Source organism: Scyliorhinus canicula, chromosome 4 (genome assembly GCF_902713615.1).
Source record: "Scyliorhinus canicula chromosome 4, sScyCan1.1, whole genome shotgun sequence".
Classification (NCBI taxonomy): Eukaryota; Metazoa; Chordata; class Chondrichthyes; order Carcharhiniformes; family Scyliorhinidae; genus Scyliorhinus; species Scyliorhinus canicula.
Genome location: NC_052149.1, coordinates 78,703,348 through 78,728,326, shown reverse-complemented (window position 1 = coordinate 78,728,326; position 24,979 = coordinate 78,703,348). Strand labels below are relative to the sequence as shown.

Genomic DNA, 24,979 nt, shown 5'->3' with positions numbered 1-24,979 from the left:
TTGTAAGCTTTCTCTTTCAATTTGACAGCCTCATGTATCTCCTTAGACACCCATGGTAGATTACCTCTTTTCTTACAATTCTTCCTTCTCACTGGAATATACTTTTGTTGAGCACTATGAAAGATTTCTTTGAAAATACTCCACTGCTCCTCAACTGTCCTACCATAAAATATTTATTTCCAGTCTACTTTAGCGAGGTCCTTCCTCATTCTATCGTAGTCCCCTTTGTTCAAGCATAGGACCCTGGTATTGGATTCTATCATCACACTCTCCATCTGTATACTAAATTCAACCATGCTGTGATCACTCCTCCCAAGAGGATCCCTAACGATGAGGTCATTAATTATTCCTGCCTCATTACACAGGACCAGATCTAGGATAGCTTGTTCTCTCGTCGGTTCCATTACATATTGTTCCAGAAAACTATCCCGGATACATTCAACGAACTCCTCTTCAAGGCTACCCTGACCAAGCTGATTTGACCAATCTATATGCAGATTAAAATCTCCCATGATAACTGCTGTACCCTTTTCACAGGCATTAGTTATCTCTTTATTTACTGCCCGTCCCAGTGTGATGCTATTATTTGGCAGCAGCAGCAGCAAATTAATAGGACCATTTGTCCCCTCCCCTCCTTCGTTCCCTTCTACAACTCTCGAACAATGAAACAATGCGAGCTGCAGCATGAGAGCTGGGCTTTCTTTTCTTTACAGAGCAGGTAGTCAAAATATATAAAACAAAACCTGAAGGGTTTTATTGCAATCAGGGTTGTAAATATTTAATCTTTCCCCCAGATAGGAATTTACTTCACCGTGTACATATAGTGCAATGTGCAGAATTGATTAATGAGGCAGAGAGACCAATATTTGTAACCAGATGCCAACAATGAGAGTTACCATTTTACTGGGACCTTTCTGCAATTGGTGAATCCTGAACAGGGAAAAAAATTGCATGATTTGTTGACAGTGAGGAAGGGAAATGAGGCCCAGAAATAGAAGAAGCAGCAGGACCCATGATTTCACTCCCTGGCCCCGAGTGCAGTGTGAAAAATGGTTTGTGGATCCTCAATTACATCACCCTATTATTAAAAAAGGTTTATGAATGAGAATAAAAATTGGTTTACACCCTTCATGCAGCAATCACCCAATTACATTCTCCTCTACCTTGTCTACTCTTTTATTGCCCTTCTTTCTGACAATCCTTCAAATTTACTTTTCACTTACCTAAACATACATATCTTCCAGTGATACGTTGGCTTTTACCTGATCTTTACAAACTCATTCTTAGTGTACCTCTGAAATGTCTTCCCTAACCTCATTCTCTAAAGAATTTGAACTTTTCGAACCTTTTACATGCCTCATCCCATTTACACTTGTGACTATTCTGTTTATCCTCTTTGAACCCATTTATCTAGTGCATGCACCTTCTGAAGGAGAATAACAAACTGTAAAATCCTCCAATTAAGATCTAACCAGATCATTCCAAACCCATTCTAGATGAATACTTCACAAGCATCATAATGTTGGTTATGCCTCTGCTTTTGCTCACTTCATCACACTGGTGATTCCGGACTTGCAAGTACCCGAATGTCTCAATAGTGGAAGTAAGAAGCCTATTGCTACTTTCCAAGTCATTGTTTTGGGCAGATTTTCACACGTCACTATTAACAACCCCCCCCCCCCCCAAGAAATCCTCGTGTGTTTTTCCTTTCTAGTGCCAGTTCAGTAGTATCATCCTCTTCTATCTTTTTTGGTACCTCAGGAAAAATGGTAAGAAGTCTCACAACACTACAGGTTGAAGTCTAACAGGTTTGTTTTGAATCACTAGCTTTCGGAGCACAGCTCCTTTTCACTTGATGAAGGAGCTGCACTCTGGAAGCTCGTAATTCGAAAAAAACATGTTGGATTTTAACTTGGTGTTGTAAGACTTCTTACTGTTCCCACCCCAGTCCTACTCCAGCATCTCCACATCAGGAAATATAGATCAACTGTTCTCCGTAGAGACTGAACTTTCAAAAAGAAATTAGAATTGCCAATTGATATGTGAAAAGGTTGATACAAGAAGCTTAAGATTTTAATTGTAATATGTCAACATGATCTAATTGAATTGCAGAGCAGGTTTGAAGGGCTGAATGGACTACTCCTACTCCCAAGTCTTAAGTTCATCCAATCAGCAATGATAAAGCGCCAGAGTGCATTTTATTTTTTGTTTAAAATAGTCTGTAAATTCAAAACGAAAGTAATAGCCATCCTTTAACTTCAAAGTCCAACTTTCCAAAAATAAAAAGGCTGCTCCTCCTGAAATTTTGAAACAAAAGAATTTTATTGAACATTTTTAATTTATATACAAATATAAAAACAAACTGACCCCCAAAACTCCCAACAGTGATCAGCTCTTTAAAATACATAACAAACGGCTGTCATCTTATATAGAACCTCCCAATCGACCCCCTCAGTGTGTACCTAACTTTCTTCAAATAAATTCCAGGAGGTCCTCAAGCCACACTGAGGCATTGCAAGGAGAAGCTGACAGCATAACCCGCCTTTGAGCAATCAGGCCAAAACATCTTCCACGCTCCCGCCTGCAACACCGGCAGCTCGGACACCCCAAACGTGGCCTCTCGGGGACCGGCTCCAGTTCCCTGCTCAAGATCACCGACATGGTACTGAAGAAAGAGCCCCAAAGGTTTGCAATTTAGGACATGCCCAGAATATATGTACATGATTCACTGGGCCTCTCCCACACAAGCTGCACATATCTTCCACCCTCTCAAACACCTGACTCATCCTTGTCCTCGTTTGCCGGATGCACCTTTGTTGTACGAGCATTGCACACGACGATGTGGCATTCACCTTCCAAGGCCTCAGACCAATCCCCCTCCTCCTCCCATTTCACCTTAATCCCCTCCAGTGAGGCCCCATCCTCTGCCAGCAGCTTCCCATAGATACCAACGTTTTATCCCCCTCCAACCTGACTAGCGACAGTACCCTCTCCACCAATGACACAGGTGGCGCAACTGGAAACTCAAAAATCAACCTTCCACGCAAAATTCCAGACTTGCAAGTACCGGAATGCCTCCGACTGCACCACCCCATTCGAACTCCAATAACTCCCCCAAACTTGCAAACCGTCCCATTACTGCCACCCCCTTATCCTCCCATTCCCCAAACCTGGCACCCACCCTAGCCGGCTCAAACAGATGCTTCTCCCCAATTGGTATCATCCTCGACTCTCTCCAAGTGCTGCAGTAATTGTCTCCATGTTTTTTAAAATCAGACGGCATCAACTTGAACAAAAACCCAGATCCCCAACCTCTTCCAACACCGCACCACATCCCGCCTTTCCAGGTTTTACCCCCTTATCCCCTGCAACCCCAACCTCCCTCTCAAACCTGCTTGAAGAAATCAAGGAACGGTTTCCACCTCCTGGTGAACCCCTCTGCCGACCCCATAAACCAAACTTACCTTCTCCAGCCGCAGGAATTCTGTCAGGTCACTCACCCATGCCCCATGCTCAGAGTCCCGCCAACACAACAAAATCTGTCTCCAGGATATCAGGAGCAAATGCCAGCACTTCTGCCTCTCTCCCCACCTGGACTCCCAGATCTTCCGACACACCAAATATCGCCACCTCTGGACCACCGACAGACACAAAACCTTGGACATAACATCTGAGAACTCCTGCCACCCAAAACACGTGGACGTGATTCGCGGGGACCGCCGCACCCACCCGTCTTTCACTCCCACAACTAATTTCACCACCATCATGTGGGCCCTATGCACCATCTTAAACTGGGTGAGGCTCAGCCTCACACACGTTCACCCTCCATAAGGCTCGACCCACATCCCGGCCTGCACCTCCCCTCCCAGCTCCTCCCATATCGCTTATCCTCCACCGGACCGCCTTCCCTCTCGATGAACTCCTTAGAGATATTCAATATCCTCCCCTAGATCGTCCCTTGGCCTCCAACAACTTGTCGTGCAACAGCGGAGGCGACAGCCCCAAGAAGGACGGCACCTCCCCCCTCACAAAATCTCACCTGCAGCTCCCAAAGCCATTCCACTTGAGCAACTCGTACAATTCCTCCAAATTTTCCAATTCCTCCAGCCCTGCAAACTTACCTCCTACAAACAAGTCCCTAAAGTACTCTATCCCCACCCCAGGAACTTCACATCAGCCTCGCCTGTACAAACCTATGGATACCATGCAAGGTGCCCACATCAACATGCCCTCCAGCCTGCACATGGTTCAAATATTGCCTGCACTGGTTCCAAACCCACAATGTCAAATTCGCCCTACCCCTCCCAAAAGGAGAAAGCGACTTTGGCCTGGAGTGGTCCTCTTTCAGGTTCTGGACAGTATTAAGTTTCTCTCTCAGTGGGCGGCATGGTGGTGCAGTGGTTCGCACTGCTGCCTCACGCCGCTGAAGACCTGGGCTCGATACTGGCCCACTGTCCGTGCGGAGTTGGCACTTTCTCCCAGTGTCCGAGTGGGTTTCACCCCCACAAACTAAAAAAAAAAGTGTAGGGTTGGTGGATTGGCCATGCTAAATTGCCCCTTCATTAGAAAAAAAAGAATTGGGTACTTTAAAAAAAGGTTTCTCCCCCACGTCCATGCCCGGGATCGCCACCACCATCCTCTTCATCAAGCCGACAGCATCCCAACTCAGTGAGTATACACTTACCAAAACCACCGATTTACACTCCAATCACCATCACATATGCCCTCCCCACCCCCGATCTTCCACCACCTTCCCCTCCTGATCGTCCACCACCTTCGTCATCTGGAACCAGATTGTTTTATTCAACAACACTGCCACCCCTGGGCTCTACTATCAAAGCACGAATGGAACGCCCGACTTACCCACCCTTTACGGAGCCTTACCTGGTGCTTCACTTGCAAGTGGGTCTCCTGAAACAGCACATCGACTTTCAAACTAAGTGCGAAAAACCTTCATCCATTTCACCGTGCCTCCCAACCCCAGGGCATTCGTCACCCTCCCTCAGCCATTGATAGCACAGTGGTTAGCACTTTTGCTTCAGAGCACCAGAGTCCCAGATTCGATTCCCTGCTTGGGTCACTGTCTGTGCAGAGTCTGCACGTTCTCCCCGTGTCTGTGCATTTCCTCTGAGTGCTCCGGTTTCCTCTCACAAGTCCCAAAAGACATGCTGTTAGGTAATTTGGAAAGTCTGAATTCTCCCTCCGTGTACCTGACTCTGGCGCTGGAATGTGGTGACTAGGGGCTTTTCACAGTAACTTCATTTCAGTGTTAATGTAAGCCTACTTGTGACAATATATCCTTTGAGGTGGGGAGGAAAGAAATGTTTTCACTAACACCACCACCCATGTCCCACACAAGATGGCATCGTACCCCACTCAATGTGGTTTCCCCCCACCCAGCACCACCATCAGTAAACAAACCCATCTTCCATTCCCAGAAACCCCCGACCACTTTCTCTCAAAACTGCCTCTTTCCCACTCTACTCATCTCCCTAAGCTCACCAAAACTGACTGAACAGGTTTGGCATAGAACATTACAGCGCAGTACAGGCTCTTCGGCCCTTGATGTTGCGCCGACCTGAGAAACCAATCTAAAGCCCATCTACACTATTCCATTATCATCCATATGTTTATCCAATGACCATTTAAGTGCCCTTAATGTTGGCGAGTCCACTACTGTTGCAGGCAGGGCATTCCACTCTGAGTACTCTTACTACTCTGAGTAAAGAACCTAGCTCTGACATCTGTCCTATATCTATCTCCCCTCAATTTAAAGCTATGTCCCCTCGTGCTAGCCATCACCATCCAAGGAAAAAGGCTCTCACTGTCCACCCTACCTAATCCTCTGATCATCTTGTATGCCTCTATTAAGTCACCTCTTAACCTTCTTCTCTCTAACGAAAACAGCCTCAAGTCCCTCAGCCTTTCCTCATAAGATCTTCCCTCCATACCAGGCAACATCCTGGTAAATCTCCTCTGCACCCTTTCCAATGCTTCCACATCCTTCCTATAATGCGGCGACCAGAGCTGCACGCAATACTCCAAATGCAGCCGCACCAGTTTTGTACAGCTGCAACATGACCTCATGGCTCCGAAACTCAATCCCTCTACCAATAAAAGCTAACACACCGTACACCTTCTTAACAACCCTATCAACCTGGGTGGCAACTTTCAGGGATCTAAGTACATAGACACCGAGATCTCTCTGCTCATCCATACTACCAAGAATCTTACCATTAACCCAGTACTCCGTATTCCTGTTACTCCTTCCAAAATGAATCACCTCACACTTTTCTGCATTAAACTCCATTTGCCACCTCTCAGCCCAGCTCTGCAGCTTATCTATGTCCCTCTGTAACCTGCAACATCCTTCTGCTCTGTCCACAACTCCACCGACTTTAGTGTCATCTGAAAATTTACTCACCCATCCTTCTACGCCCTCCTCCAGGTCATTTATAGAAGCGACAAACAGCAGTGGCCCCAAAACAGATCCTTGTGGTACACCACTGGTAACTGAACTCCAGGCTAAACATTTCCCATCAACCACCACCCTCTGTCTTCTTCCAGCTAGCCAATTTCTGATCCAAACTGCTAAAGCACCCTGAATCCCATGCCTCCATATTTTCTGCAATAGCCTACCGTGGGGAACCTTATCAAACGCTTTACTGAAATCCATATACACCACATCAACTGCTTTACCCTCGTCCACCTGTTTGGTCACCTTCTCAAAGAACTCAGTAAGGTTTGTGAGGCACGACCTACCCTTCACAAAACCGTGTTGACTATCCCTAATCAAATTATTCCTTTCTAGATGATTATAAATCCTATCTCTTATAATTCTTTCCAAGACTTTGCCCACAACAGAAGTAAGGCTCACTGGTCTATAGTCACCGGGGTTATCTCTACTCCCCTTCTTGAACAAGGGGACAACATTTGCTATCCTCCAGTCTTCTGGCACTATTCCTGTAGGCAATGATGACATAAAGATCAACGCCAAAGGCTCTGCAATCTCCTCCCTAGCTTCCCAGAGACTCCTAGGATAAATCCCATCCAGCCCAGGAATTATCTATTTTCACACTTTCCAGAATTGCTAACACCGCCTCCTTATGAACCTCAATCCCGTCTAGTCTAGTAGCCTGTATTCTCCTCGACAACATTGTCTTTTTCCTGTGTGAATACTGACGAAAAATATTCATTTAGCACCTCTCCTATCTCCTCGGACTCCACGCACAACTTCCCACTACTGTCCTTGATTGGCCCTACTCCCACCCTAGTCATTCTTTATTCCTGACAAACCTCGAGAAAGCATTAGGGTTATCCTTGATCCTACCTGCCAGAGACTTCTTATGGCTCCTCGTGGCTCTTCTTAGCTCTCTCTTTAGGTCCTTCCTAGCTAACTTGTAACTCTCGAGCGCCCTAACTGAACCTTCACGTCTCATCTTTACATAAGCTTCTTTTTTAGTAAACCACTTTAGTAAACCACGGTTCCCTCGCTCGACCACTTCCTCCCTGCCTGACAGGTACATACTTAGCAAGGACACGCAGTAGCTGTTCCTTGAACAAGCTCCACATTTCAATTGTGCCCATCCTCTGCAGTTTCCTTCCCCATCCTATGCATCCTAACTCTTGCCTAATCACATCATAATTGCCTTTCCCCCAGCTATAACTCTTGCCCTGCAGTATATACCCATCCCTTTCCGTCGCTAAAGTAAATGTAACCAAATTGTGGTCACTGTCACCAAAGTGCTCACCTACCTTCAAATCGAACACCTGGCCTGGTTCATTACCCAGTACTAAATCCAATGTGGCATCACCTCTTGTTGGCCTATCTACATACTGTGTCAGGAAGCCCTCCTGCACACATTGCACAAAAACTGACCCATCTAAAGTACTCGAACTATAGCGTTTCCAGTCAATATTTGGAAAGTTAAAGTCCCCCATAACAACTACCCTGTTACTTTCGCTCCTATCCAGAATCATCTTTGCAATCCTTTCCTCTACATCGCTGGAACTTTTTGGAGGCCTATAGAAAACTCCCAACACGGTGACCTCTCCTTTCCTGTTTCTACCCTCAGCCCATACCACCTCAGTAGAGAGTCCTCATCAAACATTCTTTCTGACACCATAATACTGTCCTTGACTAACAATGCAACACCTCCCCCTCTTTTACCACCTTCCCGGAGTTTACTGAGACTTCTAAACCCGGAACCTGCAACAACCATTCCTGTTCCTGCTCTATCCATGTCTCCAAAATGGCCACAACGTCGAAGTCCCAGGTACCAACCCATGCTGCAAGTTCACCCACCTTATTCCGGATGCTCCTGGCGTTGAAGTAGACACACTTCAAACCACCTTCCTGCCTGCCGGTACACTCCTGCGACCTTGAAACTTACTCCTGACCTCACTACTCTCAACCTCCTGTACACTGGAGCTACAATTCAGGTTCCCACCCCCCTGCTGAATTAGTTTAAACCTTCCTGAAGAGCATTAGCAAATTTCCCCCCCAGGATATTGGTACCCCTCTGGTTCAGGTGTAGACCATCCCATTTGTAGAGGTCCCACCTATCCCAGAACGAGCCGAATTATCCAGGTATCTGAATCCCTCCTTCGTGCACCATCCCTGTAGCCACATGTTCAACTGCTCTCTCTCTCCCTATTCCTCACAGGCAGCAGTCTCTCCCGTTCTCTGGCTAACCAAAGCTTGCTAGCATGGGTGTCCCTCCACCAGAGTTCACTTCCCCCTACTGAAAAAAAAAAGGAATCTCCACCCCACCCATCAACCATGCCACCCAAGGACCAAGCCTTGTACTCTTACCCCGTCCCCACCTACCCTCCAAGAAAATAAGGACATTAGAATAGCTAGGCAAACAGAAATATACAAATTTAATCAAAACTTAGTCCCCCATCCACGACCAACGTCTCAGATCCACCATGATCAGCCATGCTTGGACAAACGCCTCCACCGTCTTGAAATAATGATCTCTGCCATTGCGGATGGCCCACAACTCCACCCTTATAGTGTGACGCTTTTACTTTATTGAAGACAGTCCTCTTTTTAACTAACTGTATCTGGATTCCTGGTAAATTCGAATCACAGTGTCGTCCCACTTCATCTCCCATATCTGTTTGGTTCATCTCAACATCTTCTTCTTCGCCTCGTAACTATGAAAGCACACTATCACCATTCTTGGTGGCTTCAGTCAAAGTGGTGGGTGGGCCCTATCTAACTTCACAGGGGGGGGGGGGGGAAGACAGGACCATTTCCCTCCCCCCACTATAAACTCTGTTGATCTTGAATCCTCCACGACCTCCGGTATCCCCACAATCCACAAGTTCTGCCTCCGAGACAGGTTCTCAAGGTCCTCCACCTTGCTCTCAGCCCCCTATTCCATCTTGGCCAGTTCGGCATAAAACAAGGCCAGCTGGTCACTGTGCCTCGACAGTGGCTCCTCCACCCCTTTGAATAATCACCCTGCTCCCGCACAGTTTCCAACATTCTTCCAAGCGTCTCCCTTATCGGGGCCAGCAAGTCCTCCGCAGAATGTTTGCGTGCCTCCAGCATCTCCCTCCCTTGCCTTGCAAACGTTTATTGAACTGCTGTTCGAACCTCACCGCCATCACCTACAGTCAATGCATCCATTATATAGGCGGTCCCTCCCAGCGCACCCACCTCCACCATATTTGCTGCCCCCGCAATCTTCATTGTTCTCTAACCTCCTGGCAGACTAGCGCTAGAATCCTTCCTTCCCTCACACACGGTCCTGAGTTGGAAATAAATCACCATTCTTTTCACTGTCACTAGGTTAAACTCCCTCCCTTGGGACTCCTTCCCTTAACAGTACCTGTGGATGCACCTGCACCATCTGGACAGCAGTAATTCAAGAACACAGCTCATGCCTGCCACCTTCACAGATACAATTCAGGATGGGCAATGATGGCAACACTCACATCTCATGAACAAATATAAGAAGCACACAAAAGATTTATAATAAAACGTTTTGCATAAACGTGGGCCCCAAACACTTCACACTCACCTAAAAGGGGCAACATAAATACATCTTCAGGTCTATATTCTGGCAGCATCCCTATATTTCACAGCTGTCGCACACAATTCAAACAAATCTTTAACTGTTGAGCTGTATCACTCACAGCCTTAGATTTGCCGATTACTAATTTGGATTTGTATCCTCGTAGACGACTCAATTAACTTACTTCAGTCTTCTACGTGCTTTTTTTCCCTACGTCTAAGCAACTAATTTAACCCTGGCAGTCCGGCACATTTAGCCATTGACGGCAGCCCCCGCCCGCCTCACCCTCACTCAATTCACTAAAGGCTGTCAGTGCCACCAACGGCAACCCGACTGTGTCACGCGGCCGGCGGTTGCCCGGTCAGGTGTCACGTGCCGCTCTGGCCGCCGGGAAGCTCCTCCCACGTTTACGTCATGGACAAGGATGGACAAGGTGGCGGCTCCCATGATGCAAGCGGAGTAAGTTCGAGTGCCACGTGTCCCCTGCGCTCATGCGCACTGGCGCGGGACTTCTCTGGGCTGTAGAGCGAGTTGGCCTCTGCTTCTTGCAGCAGTTTCAGGCTCCTCTTGAGGGTTTGTTTGTTGTATGGGAGGTATGGCTGGCTGGGCAGGATTCTCGGACGAGGAGTTGACGCGAATAAAGCAGCTGAAAGGTAACTGGAAGGACCCTGATGTGAGATATCGATGGTTTCTGGGCACTCCGAAGTTTAACCTCTTTTGGGGGGGGGGGGGGGGACGTTTAGAAAATATAATTTAGGGCAAAATTGTTAGTCACTTAGCCAAATGTGGGTTGTTTAAGGAAAGCTAGCATAGACCTGTTAAGGATAAATCGTGTTGAAATAATTTGCTGGAGTTTTGTGGTGAGGTGACAGAGAGGGTTGATGAGGGCAATGTGTTGAAGTGGTGAATAATGTGGGAAAATATGAACTTGTCCACTTTGGCAGGAAGATCAGAAATGCAGCATATTATTTAAATAGTGAGAGACTGCAGACCCTGTATCGTACAGAGGGATCTGGGTGTCCTGGTACATGAAGCAAGTATGCAGGTACAACAAATGAAATGTTGGTATTTATTTCAAAGGGAGTGGGAAATAAAAGGAAGGAAATGTTGCAAAAGTTGTACAAGAGAATAGTGAGATCACATCTGGAGTACTGTACTGTTTTGGTCCTTAGTTAGTATATAATACACAGCAGTTCAGAGAAGGTTCTTTCAACTGATAGAGAAGAAGTTACCTTATGAGGAAAGATTGAGTGGTATACCCATTAGAGTTAAGAATGAGAAGTGATCTTATATATACATATAAAACAGAAAATCTTGAGGAACTTGACAGGGTGGATGCTGATGGCATGTTTCCTCTTGTGGGGGAGTCTGGAATTAAGAAAGACATTTTAAGTTAGGGTCTCCCATTTAAGACTGAGGTGGGAAGAATTCTTTTGAGGGTTGTTGGTTTGTGAAATTATCTTCCCCAGAGAGCAGTGGAAGCTGGATCATGGGACATATTCAACATCAAAATAGACTTTTGATCGCCAAGGGAGTCAGAGTTATGGGGATGGCAGATAGAAAAGTGGAGTTGAGGCTGCAATCAGATAAGCCATAATCCTATTGAATGAAGGAGCAGGCTCCAGGATACAAATGGTTCACTCATGCTCCAAATTCATGAATGCGTGGACTTCCAAAGAACATTTGATATAAAGTGCTGTGCAACTGCTCATGGGAGAGTTCATGGACAGTAGCAATATGGATATTGCTCAAGGGCAATTAGGGATGGGCAACAAATGTGGCCTAGCCAGCGAAGCCCACATCTGATATAAATACTTTTTTAAAATGAAATTTGCTGACTAACAGGAAACGGATAGTAGTAAATAGTTCTTTTTGCTGTGGAGGAAGATTTATGGTGAAGCTTCCCAGATAAAATGGTTAGGACCCTTGCCTTTCCTGATGTATTTTAATGACTTAGGCCTTTGTGTCCAGGACATAATTTCAAAATTTGCAGATCGAATTGTGAACCTTGATGAGGGTAGTGTAGAATTTCAAAAGGGCAGCATGATGGCGCAGTGGGTTAGCCCTGCAGCCTCACGGCGCCGAGGTCCCAGGTTTGATCCTGGCTCTGGGGCACTGTCCGTGTGGAGTTTGCACAAACTCTCCGTGTTTGCGTGGGTTTTGTCCCCACAACCCAAAGATGTGCAGGCTAGGTGGATTGGCCACGCTAAAATTGCCCCTTATTTGGAAAAAATGAATTGGGTAATCTAAATTTATTTTTAAAAAAGGACGACATAGTGGTGTTTGACGTTCTCCCCATGTCTGCGGGGGTTTCCTCCGGGTGCTCCGGTTTCCTCCCATAGCCCACAGATGTGCAGGTTAGGTGGATTGGCCATGCTAAATTGCCCCTTCATGTCTCAAGATGTGCAGGCTGGGTAGGAGAGTGTGGTGGAGTGAACCTAGATAGGGTGCTCTTTCAGAGGGTCGGTGCAGACTCGATTGGCCGAATGACCTCCTTCTTCATTGTAGGGTTTCTATGGATAGACAGGTTAGTGTCATGGGTGGACGAGTGGCTTTTTAAATTTAATTCCGATAAGTGTGAGATTTGCTAGGAAAAATAGAGATAATAAAAAATAAAGGTCACAGTTGTCAAGGGGTGCAGGAACAGAGGGACCTGGATATATATGTGAAGGAGGCCGGTGAGATTGAGAGAGAGGTTAGTAAAGCATAAGGAATCCGTGGTTTTATCAATAGGGGCATAAGAGTACAAAAACAAAGAAGTTATGTCAAATAAAAGCAAAATTCTGCTGATGTTGACGACCTGAACACATGAAATAAGAGCAGAAGGAGGCCATTTGGCCCCTCAATCCTGCTCTGCCATTTCATTCTTTGACTTCAAATTTTACATTTCCAACTACCACCGGTAACCTTTTGATTCCTTTGCCGAACAAGAATCCATCTACCTCTGCCTTAAAAATCCATCTACCTCTGCCTTCGCCTGAGGAAGAAACAGTGCTCCGAAAGCTAGTGTTTGAAACAAACCTGTTGGACTTTAACCTGGTGTTGTAAGACTTCTTACTATGCTCACCCAAGTCCAACGCCGTCATCTCCACATCATAAAAATATTCAGTGGCCCCACCTGAAGGCATAGAAGCAGGAGGAAGCCATTTGGTCCTGCTCTGCCATTCCTTATGATCATGGTTGATCATCGAGTTCAATACCCTGATCCTGCTTTTTCCCCCCCATATCCCTTCATCCCTTTAGCCCTAAAAGCTATACCAATTCCATCTTGAAATTACACAACGCTTTGGTCTCAACTACTTTCTGTGGTAACAAATTCCACAGATTCATCTGTCCCTGGGTGAAGAAATTTCTCCTCGTGTCAGTCAGAAAAGGTTTACCCCTTATCCTCAAACTATGAGCCCTAGTTCTAGACTCCCTCACATTCTTCTGAATGTACCCTATCTAATCCTGTCAGAATTTTGCAAGTTTCTATGAGATCCCCTTCACTCTTCTAAGCTCTAATGAATATAATCCTAAACGGCTTAGTCTCTCATATGACAGTCCTGCCATCCCAGGAGCCAGCCTGGTAAATCTTCACTGTACTCCCTCCATAGCAAGAACATCCTTCCTCAGATAAGTACACCAAAACTGCACACAATACTCCAGGTGTGGCCTCATCAATGCCCTATACAATTGCAGTAAAACATCTCTATTCCTATACTCGCATCCTCTCTCTATGAAGGCCAACAAACCATTTGCCTTCTTTACTGCCTGCTGTACCTGCATGCTTCTTTCAGCGACTGATGCAGAGGACACCAAGGTCTCGCTGAGTATCCACCTCTCAATTTACATCCATTCAGATAATCTGCCATCCTATTTTTGCTACCGAAGCAGATAACCTCACATTTATCCACATTATCATGCATCTGCCCACTCACTGAGCCTGTCCAAATCTCGCTGAAGCATCTCTGCATCTTCCTCACAGCTCACCCTCCCATCCAACTTTGTGTCATCTGCAAATTTGAAGTAATAGTAATTGAGTACTCTTTTTAAAGAAAAAAATAATATATAATGTGAACAGTTGGGGTCCTGGCACAGATCCCTGTGGTACCCCACTAGTCACTGCCTGCCAATCAGAAAAATTAAATTTATTCCAACTTTTTGCTTCCTGTCTGCTAATCAGCTTTGTGTGTGTGTGTCTGCATTAGATGCAGGAGGATCAGTGCAAAGGGAAGGTGCTTTTGAAATGTGCTCTTTGCAACAAAAAACAGCAGTTCATGCATGATCAATTTTATTAGCAACCACATTGTGACTGAAGTGTTTAAAATGTTAAAAAGATTTGGGGACCTCCGGTGGCGGCTGTGGAGGAGTAAGTCGCACATTTGGTGGCTCTCGATCTGGTTGGACTTTTGGACCTTTTTCCCCGACGGTTTTGTACTTTTGAGCGCTGGATCTGAAGGCATAGGCACTCGGGCACTGACTCCAGACACAGGTGTATGGAATTAAGAAGCAGAAAGAATTGCAAACAGTTGAAGAAGTGGGCAAACAAGGGCAGTGTAGAAGCTGCTGCTGAGGACAATATGGCCGATGCCCGGACCCTGGTGCAGACAGCCCAGCCAACAACGGAGCATCTGTTGAAGGTCATCCAAGAGGGCTTTACTGCTTTGAAGCGGGACAGTTTGGACCCGATTCAGAAGTCTGTTGAGCGCCTTGAGCATAGGCGGGTTGCCCAGGATCGTACGATCCAGAAGCTGGAAAAGGTACTGGAGGAGCGGGTGGTGGAGGTGGAGCGGCTGAAGGACCAGCAAAAAAGGCTCCTGGAAAAGGTGGAGGACCTGGGAAATAGGTCTCGTCGGCAGAATTTAAGAATCGTTGGTGTCCCAGAGGGGGCTGAGGAAGAGGTTGCCGCAGCGTATGTGACGGGCATGTTCCAGAGGCTGTTGGGAGATGATGTCTTCCCGCACCCGGTGGAGGAGGACAGGGTGCTGGCGAAGCAGCCGCGAGTGGACCCCCCCCCCCCCCCCCGAGCGATGGTGGTCCGGTTTCACAGTTTCCTGGACAAGGAGCGGGTGCTAAAGTGGGCCAAGCGCACGTGGAGTTGCCATTGGAACCTGAGCATGGAGGTGGCCAGAAGAAGGGCAGGCTACAGGCACGTCAAAGAGATTCTGTTTAAGAAGCAGGTGAAGTTTGAGCTGCTGTATCCGGCGCGCCTCTGGGTCACACGAGGGTCGGCACCGTTACTTTGAGGAGCCCAAGGATGCGATGGACTTCGACAAGAGAGAAGGGCTGGTGCTGAACTGAGGACTTTTTGGACTTGGGTTAATAAGGCACTGAGCGATGTTTACACATTTTTCCGGTGCTATGTGTTTTTCTTTTTCTCTTCCTGGTTTTTCTGTTTCCCTCCTGTACTTGAGTTTTTGTTGGGATACAAGAGGGAGATTAAGATATGTGGTGCTGGGGGCTTTTTGTGTTCGGATCGGGGGGGGGGGGGGGGGTTTGGAAGTGCCTATTGCTTATTCTGTTTTATTTGATTTGCGCTAGCGTTGGGGTTCTCTTTGTTTCTTGTTTTGTTTGTTTCTTTTCAGAGCAATTGCTCGAGGATGGCTGGTTTGGGGAAGTGGTGTTGATGGGCGGGGGGATGGGTCAAAGGGAACAATAGGTGGGAGACTTGTTGGTGCCGGAGTCGAGAGTCACTGGGTGAGCTGGTCTACGGAAGCCAGGTGGGGAGTGTGTATTTAGTTAGTTTATGGCAGGGGTTAGGTTACAGGGTGTTGTTGCTGGGGGGGGGGGGGGGGGGGGGGGGGGGTGGAGTTTGTTCTGCTGACAAGGAAAGGACTTGGGTACGGGATCATGGAGGAGGTCGGAGGTGGGGGCTGCCAGGAGGCGCGCCAGGGGAAGCGCGACACAAGGGCTGGGGGTGGCCCCAAGAAAGGGGATGGCTGATCGGCAGGGGGCGGCCCTGGCCCCAAGAAAGGGGATGGCTGATCGGCAGGGGGCGGCCCCAAGAAAGGGGATGGCTGATCGGCAGGGGGCGGGCATGGTGCACCTCACCCAGGCTGATCACCTGGAATGTTAGAGGGTTAAACGGGCCGGTAAAGAGGGCACGTGTGTTCGCGCATTAGAGGGCGCTGAAAGCGGACGTGATAATGCTTCAGGAGACTCATCTGAAAGTAGCTGACCAGGTCAGATTAAGGAAGGGCTGGTTTAGCCAGGTCTTCCATTCGGGGCTGGACACTAAAACCAGGGGGGTTGTGATTTTGGCCAACAAACGGGTGCAATTTGAGGCGGGCAGCACAATCTCGGATGGGGGAGGAAGATTTGTCATGGTGAGTGACAAGCTTGAGGGGATGAGGGTAGTCTTGGTCAATGTATATGCCCCAAATTGGGACGATGTGGAGTTTATCAAGTGACTGCTGGGGAAGATACCTGACCTGGACTCGCGCAGGCTGATTATGGGAGGGGATTTTAACGCAGTCCTTGACCCCAGCCTAAACCGGTCGTGTGTTCAAGAACGGGTAGGATGCAGGCAATAGCGAAAGAACTGAGGGGGTTCATGGAGCAAATGAGGGGGGCTAATCCATGGAGGGCTAGTCGGCCGAAGGGAGGGAGTTTTTGTTCTATTCACATGTCCATAAGGTGTATCCCCGAATTTATTTTTTTCATCATGAGCAGGGACTTGTTAGCGGGAGTGACGGACGTAGAATATTCGGCGATCGCTATTTCGGACCATGCCCCACACTGGGTTGATCTGCAGGTGAACAAGGAAAGTTTTCAGTGCCCTCAATGGAAGCTGGAAGTTGGTTTGTTGGCGGAGGACGCGGTGTGTGAGAGAGTGAGGAAATGTATGCAAAACTACCTGCAGGTCAGTGACACAGGTGAAGTCTTAGCGGTGGTGCTCTGGGAAGCGCTGTAGGCGGGGGTGAGAGGGGAGCTGATTTTGATCAGAGCACATAGGGACAGGACGGACAGGGCAGAAATGGACCGACTGGTAAGGGAGATCTTACAGACAGAAGATACGCAGAGACACCAAGGGCAGAGCTATTAAGGGAACGACAAAGGCTACAGACTGAGTTTGGGGTATTGTCCACAGGTAAGGCTGTGGAGCAGCTTAGGAAGGTGAGGGGTGTGATTTACGAGCACGGGGAGAAAGACAGTAGAATGCTGGCACAGCAACTGGGGAAGGGGCCAGGGAAATAAATGAAAATCTCTTTATTGTCACGAGTAGGCTTCAATGAAGTTACTGTGAAAAGCCCCTAGTTGCCACATTCCGGCGCCTGTCCGGGGAGGCTGGTACGGGAATCGAACCGTGCTGCTGGCCTGCTTGGTCTGCTTTAAAAGCCAGCGATTTAGCCCAGTGAGTTGGGAAGGTAGTCGACGGGGGGGGGGGGGGGGGGGATCTTGTTAGGGGATCCGGCGGGGCTGAACAAGGTGTTCAGGGACTTCTATAGCAAGCTTAACATCTCGGAACCCCCCCAGGGCGGGAGGGGATGAAACGCTTTCTGGATGAACTGACCTTCCCAAAAGTGGGCAGGGGATTGGTAGATGGGTTGGGGGCCCCGATCAGGACTGAAGAAATATTGGTGGGCTTGAGGGTCATGCAATCGGGTAAAGTCCTGGGGCCGGATGGGTATCCGACGGAGTTTTACAAAAAGTTCTCCGAAATGAAATGAAATGAAATGAAAATCGCTTATTGTCACGAGTAGGCTTCAATGAAGTTACTGTGAAAAGCCCCTAGTCACCACATTCCGGCGCCTGTCCGGGGAGGCTGGTACGGGAATCGAACCGTGCTGCTGGCCTGCTTGGTCTGCTTTAAAAGCCAGCGATTTAGCTGAGCGAGCTAAACCATCCCCTAAATAGTGGGGCCGGTGCTGGCTAGGGTTTTTAATGAGGCAAGGGACAGAGGGGTATTACCCCCGACGATGTCACAGGCCACCATCTCCCTGATATTGAAACAGGACAAAGACCCGGAGGCATGTGGGTCCTATAGGCCGATCTCTCTGCTCGACGTGGATGATAAAATTCTGGCCAAGCTCTTGGCGGCTAGGATTGAGGACTGTGTGCCAGACGTCCTTATGGAAGATCAAACCGGGTTCGTTAAGGGCAGGCAGCTGGTGGCCAACCTAAGAAGGCTGCTGAATGTGATTATGATGCCCCCGGAGAGTAAAGAGGTAGCTGTGGCAATGGATGCCGAGAAGGCTTTCGACCGGGTTGAGTGGGACTATCTATGGGAGGTGCTGGGACGTTTTTGGTCCGGGGAGCGCTTTAGCGACTGGGTCAGACTGTTGTACCAGGCTCATGGGCGAGTGTGAGGTCGAACAGGACGACATCTGACTATTTCAGACTGTACCGTGGGACAAGGCAGGGGTGTCCCCTCTCCCCACTGCTGTGTGCATTAGCAATAGAGCTGCTGGCTGGCGGGGGGGGGGGGGGGGGGGGGGGGGTGCTGGTGGTGGAACACAGAGTTTCATTGCATGCCGACGACCTGCTCTTATACATCACAGATCCAGTGGCCGGGATGGATGAAGTCATGGGAATCCTGAAGGAATTTGGCCGGTTCTCAGGGTACAAACTGAACATGGCAAAGAGTGAGTTGTTTGTAGTCCAGGCGAGAGGGCAGGAGGGTAGGTTGAGGGGGCTGCCGTTCAGATTAGTAGGGGACAGTTTTAGATACTTACGGATACAGGTGACGCGGGACTGGGGCCGTCTGCACAAGTTGAACTTTTTTCGGTTGGTGGAGCAAATGAGGGCTGAGTTCCGGAGATGGGATGTGCTCCCACTGACACTAGCATGGAGAGTGCAGACAGTTAAAATTACGATCCTCCCGAGATTCCTGTTCGTTTTCCAGTGTCCCCATTTTCATTCCGTGGTCTTTTTTCAAGAAGGTTAATAAAATGATTATGGGATTTGTGTGGGCGGGAAAGTCCCCGCGGGTGAAGAGGGACTGAGGGGAAGGGCGGGGGGGGGGGGGGGGGGGGGGGGCGCTGCCAAACTTCAGTAATTACTACTGGGCAGCCAACATAGCTATGATAAGGAAGTGGATGGTGGTTGCGGGTCGGTTTGGAGGCAGATGGAGGCCGCTTCGTGCAGGGGGACCAGTTTGGTAGCCCTGGTTACGATGTGCCTGCTGCTCCCGCCAGCACGGTACTCCACCAGCCCCATAGTGGTTGCGACTTTGCGGATCTGGGGCCAATGGAGAAGGCACGTGGGGGGAGTGGGAGCATCGGTTTGGTCCCCAATTTGCGACAATCAAAGGTTTGCCCAGGGGAATATGCACGGTGGGTTCTGAGTATAACGGAGGGCAGGGATTGAGAGGATGGGGGATTTGTTCTTGGGCCGGAGCTTCCCAAGGATGAGGGCGTTAGAGGAGAAATTCGGACTGGCGAGAAGGAATGAGTTCAGGTACTTGCAGGTGCGGGACTTTCTACGCAGATAGATTCCATCCTTCCCACGCCTGCCACTCAGGGGGATCCAGCAAGGGTAGTGTCCATTGGATGGACTTATGGAAGCGGGGAGCTGAACCTTAATTGGGAAGAGGAACTCGGAGGTGAGATAGAGGAGGGCTTATGGGCGGAGGCGTTGAGCAGGGTAAACGTGACCGCGACATGCGCCAGGCTCAGCCTGATTCAATTCAAGGTTGTCCACCGGGCCCACATGACAGTGGCCCGGATGAGAGAATTTTTCGGATTGGAGGACAGGTGCGCCAGTGTTCAAGAGGGCCAGCGAACCATGTCCACATGTTTTGGGCATGTCCAAAACTCGGGGTACTGCCAGGGGTTCACGGATGTTATGTCCTGGGTACTGAAAACAGGGGTGGTGATGAGTCCAGAGGTGGCTATTTTTGGGGTTTCGGAGGACCTGGGAGTCCAGGAGGAGAGAGAGGCTGACGTTTTGGCCTTTGCTTCCCTGGTAGCCCGGCGACTAATTCTGCTGGCATGGAAGGACTCAAACCTCCGAAGTCGGAGGCCTGGCTATCAGATATGGCGAGCTTTCTCGGTCAGGAGATGATTAAGTTCGCTTTGAGAGGGTCACTGTATGGGTTCGCCTGGAGGTGGCAACCATTTATTGACTTCTTCGCGGATGATTAATCGTCACCGGGTGGGGGGGGGGGGGGGGGAACGTAGGTTAGGGGGGTAGTTAAGCTGGTCCTTTTGGGAGGGGTGCTGGTTTTCTTGCACTATGATGACTGTTTTTTGCACACTGTTTTATATTATTATTGTTTATTGTGCCAAAATGTCTTAATAAAATTGTTTATCAAAAAAAAGTTTAAGATTTGATCAAATAGTTAATTTGGTTAGCCAGTAATCCAGAGACCCAGATTAATGCTCTGGGGACCCGGGTTTGAATCAAACCACGGCCAGGTGATGGAATTTCACTCAATAAAATATCTGAAATTAAAAGTCTAGTGACCAGGAAACCGTTGTCGATTGTCGTAAAAACCGATCTGGTTCACTAATGTCCATCCTTTAGGGAAGGAAATCTGCCATCCTTACCTGGTCTGGCCTATATGTGACACCAGACCCACAGCAATGTGGTTGACTCTTAACTGTGCCCCCTAAAGGGCAATTAGGGATGAGCAATAAATGCTGGCACAGTCTACGAATAAAAATTTATTTTTGAGAATGCAGAATACTTGGAAGTGCATGATATATTAGAACTGAGTCAGTAAGGCTTCATCGGGGGTTGGCCATGTCTGACAAATCTGTTAGAATTCTTTGAGGAGGGGCAGCACGGTGATGCAGTGGTTAAAACTGCTGCCTCTCGGCGCCGAGGTCCCAGGTTCGATCCCAGCTCTGGGTCACTGTCTGTGTGGAGTTTGCACATTCTCCCTGTGTTTGTGTGGCTTTCGCCCCTACAACCCAAAGATGTGCAGGGTAGGTGGATTGGACACGCTAAATTGCCCCTTAATTGGAAAAAATGAATTGGGTACTCTAAATTTATATATATTTTTAAAAATTCTTTGAGGAGGTAACAAGGAAGTTAGACAAAGAAGAAACCTACTTAGATTTCCAGAAGGCCTTTAACAAGGTGCCGCATAGGACACTGTTCGATAAGTTAAGAGCCTATGGTGTTAAGGGTAAGATCCTGGCATGGATAGAGGATTGGCTGACTGGTAGCAGGCAGAGAGTGGGGATAATGGGATATTTTTCAGGGTGGCAGCCGATGACTAGGTAGTGTGCCTCAGGGGTACGGTGTTGGGACCACAACTTTTCACAATATACATTAACAATCTGGAAGAAGGAACTGAGGGCACTGTTGCTAAGTTAGATTTAGATTTATTGTCACGTGTACTGAGGTACAGTGAAAAGTATTGTTCTGCGTACAGTCCAGGCAGATTGTTCCATATCTCAAAAATCATAAGACATACGATAAATACACAATATAAATACATAGATGTAGACATCAGGTGAAGCATACAGAGTATAGTGCTACACAGTAGAGAAAAAATGTGGAGAGATCAGTTCACTCCACAAGAGGGTCATTCAGGAGTCTGGTAACAGTGGGGAAGAAGCTGTTTTTGAATATGTTAGTGCGTTCCCTCAGACTTTGTATCTTCTGCCCGACGTAAGAGGTTGGAAGAGAGAATAACCTGAGTGGGAGGGGGTTTTTGATTATGCTGTTCACATTCCCAGGCAGCAGGAGGTGTAGACAGAGTCAGTGGATGGGAGGCAGGTTTGTTTCATGGACTGGGCTGTGTTCACGACTCTGTAGATTCTTGTGGTCTTGGACTGAGTAGTTGCCTTCCTAAGCTATGATGCAGCCAGATAGGATGCTTTCTATGGTGCATCTGTAAAAAATGGTAAGAGTCAATGTGGACGTTCCAAATTTCCTTAGTTTCCTGAGGAATTATAGGCATGGTTGTGCTTTCTTGGTCATAGCTTCAATGTGGGTGGACCAGGACAGATTGTTGGTGATGTGTATACCACAAATTTGAAGCTGTCGACCATCTCCACCTCGACACCATAATGCAGACAGGGGTTTGTACGACACTTTGTTCCTTGAAGTCAATGGCCAGCTCCTTAGTTTTGGTGACATTGAGAGAGATAGATTGTTGTCGTTGCACCATGCCACTAGGTTCTCTCTAGTTTGCAGATGATACAAAGATTTGCAGAAGGGCAGGTAGTATTGAGGAAGCAGGGGGCTGCAGAAGGACTTGGACAGGCTAGGAGAATGGGCAAAGAAGTGGCGGACGGGCTAGGAAAATGGGCAAAGAAGTGGCAGATGAATACAGTGTGGAAAAGTGTGACGTTATGCACTTTGGTAGGGAGAATGGAGGCATAGACTATTTTCTAAATGGGAAACGGCTTAGGAAATCAGAAGCACAAAGGGACTTAGGAGTCCTAGTTCAAGATTCTCTTAAGGGTAAGGTGCAGGTTCAGTCAGCAGTTAGAAAGGCAAATGCAATGTTAGCATTTATATTGGGAGGGCTAGAATACGAGAGCATGTATGTACTTCTCAGGCTGTATGCGGCTCTGGTCAGACCCCATTTGGATATTGTGAGCGGTTTTGGGCTGTATCTGAGGAAGGATGTGCTGGCCTTGGAAACTGTCTAGATGAGGTTCACAAGAATGATCCCTGGAATGAAGAGCTTGCCATATGAGTAATGGTTGAGGACTCTGGGTCTGTACTGGTTGGAGTTTAGAAGGATTAGGGAGGATCTTGTTGAAACTTACAGGATACTGAGAAGTCTAGATAGAGTGGACATGTAGAGAATGTTTCCACTTGTAGGAAAAACTAGAACCCGAGGGCACAGCCTCAGACTGAAGGGATGATCCAAACTTAGATGAGGAGGAATTTCTTTAGCCAGGGGGTGGTAAATCTGAGGAACTCTTCGCCGCAGAAGGCTGTGGAGGCCAAATCACTGAGTGTCTTTAAGACAGAGATAGATCGGTTCTTGATTAATAAGGGGATCGAGAAAGCAGGAGAATGGGGATGAGAAACATAACAGTCATGATTGAATGGCGGAGCAGATTCGATTGGCCAGATGGCCTAATTCCTCTCCTATGTCTTATGGTCTTATTCACCTGGAGAAATTATTTATATGTAAAAGCAGATAGGAGTTGCAGTGGTTAGCACTGCTGCCGAGGACCCGAGTTCAATCCCGGCCCCAGGTCAGTGTGGAGTTTGCACATTCTCCCAGTGTCTGTGTGGCTCTCACCCCCACAACCCCAAAATGTGCAGGGCAAGTGGATTGGGCACACTAAAACTGCCCCTTAATTGGAAAATAAAATATGTAAAAGCTAATGAAAAAAGTTGGGATACAGATCAGCCATGATCTAATTTATAAAGGAGCAGGCTTTTGAGGATCTGAATAGTCTACTCCTGTATCTTATGTTCTTGTGATGTGAAAGTTTGAGTTCGAAAAACTTTAAAGACAACCATTTTAACTTGGAATAATTTTCATTTTGTTAGCATTTATATACAGTGCTTAATGAGGCAATGATTGTGAAGCTAAATGTATTACAAAGTATTTATAAAACGGATTTAATAGAATTAGCAATTAATTAATACAGTATGTCTCAATGCAAACAGACCTAGCTAGTCCGGATTCACATAAGAAAATTAATTTTCCAGTCTCTTTAAAGTGATGCAGTAATAAAAATGTTTACATTTATTTAGTCCTGTATCATATCAATACATCTCTCAACACATCTCACAGTAAATTGATTTTAAAATATTGTAATCTATATAATTTTTTTTATTTTTGAATTTAGAGTACCCAATTTTTAAAAAAAAATTGTTTGTAACCTATATCGTTAAATGTATTAGCAAAATGTCAAGTTAATCTATTTTTGTTATTGCTCATTGAGAGAGTCACCATGTTCATCATTGAATAGCACTGAGACCTTCAGTGCCACCTGAACTATTGGAACAGTGGCTGTGGTCAATGTCAACTAAAGTGCAGAGGTGTCACCTGCCATATTTGCAATTGAATGAGATTTAATGTAGTTTCATAACCGTTAATCCATTTTGGAAACAGCTGACATATGGAAAACTAGCCTCCGACTTGGTGGAAAATAGTTTGAGCATTCTTTTCAACAAACTGAATACAACATTACAAGTTTATGCTTGTTTGGCCAGAAATAGTTGTGTCGGGACTTCATTGCCCAAAGAACTTCATCTACGGAAGCGTCAAGACACCTGTGGTACAGGTTGGGTTAATAGTTCATAGTACAAACCTGTATTTGTAAATTTACTGGTTTTTTTCAAAATCTTAGTGCATGATGAAAAAATGGTATCGGATTGTGAAAAAAACGGGTGCCAGTCTGTCTGTCTCCGATGCTTCTACCTGTCCCACAATTTAAGTAGTTCTTGAGCTCTTGGCGACATCATGGCTCCACTGTATAATAAATATTACAAAATTAGTTGGTTCACCAAAATCTAGAAACCTAAATGATGCCAACCACTGTGCTATGATGCAGTTATTGTTAAATGCTGTATTTTTTTAATTTAAACTGTCCAAATGAATAATAATACTCAAAGGAGCCACTGGGCTAGCAAATATGTAAAACCTGCTTCAATTGCAAATCATGAATGGGGTACCATGTATTTTAGTTTATGATATTATAGCATTCACACCGTTGGAAGTGACAGGAAAACAAAAGTTGCTGCTATTTTTTCTGAAAATCCACAAAGTTAGACAGAGTTAAAATCAGTTTAAGGGGAGTCAATATTTATAACCTCATTGAGAATTGAATTAACTGAAAAGAGAAAATGCTTAAAGTATGCAACAGATTGTTCTATTCAATCCAATAAAAGGGACTTGGATATTTTCCAGCTTCTTGACAAAGGTTAATGTTTTGGGCATAAATCTCCTCTTAGATGCTGATAGACTTGTGTATTTTCTATTTTTAATTCATGTTTCCAATGTTTGCAGTTTATGGTCTCTTTTTCTACACTGCAAATTGAATCATTGCCGGTCACATTTTCTTACTGTAAATTGGTTGCAAAATGCTTTTATTAATTGCAGT

The 24,979-nt window shown here is 46.9% G+C and overlaps 1 protein-coding gene across 2 annotated transcripts in view; it reads left to right on the top strand.

The window, feature by feature from the left end:
* The first annotated feature begins 10,506 nt into the window (after window positions 1-10,506).
* Window positions 10,507-24,979, top strand: part of gorab (golgin, rab6-interacting) — a 48,205-nt gene continuing 33,732 nt past the window's right edge. The window contains exon 1 of one of the 2 annotated variants that reach the window (XM_038794569.1): window positions 10,507-10,681. In XM_038794569.1, coding sequence (XP_038650497.1) covers window positions 10,615-10,681 — 67 coding nt within the window. In that variant the 5' untranslated portion in view covers window positions 10,507-10,614. The remainder of the gene's footprint in view (window positions 10,682-24,979) is intronic. The other variant, XM_038794567.1, reaches the window with a different exon arrangement.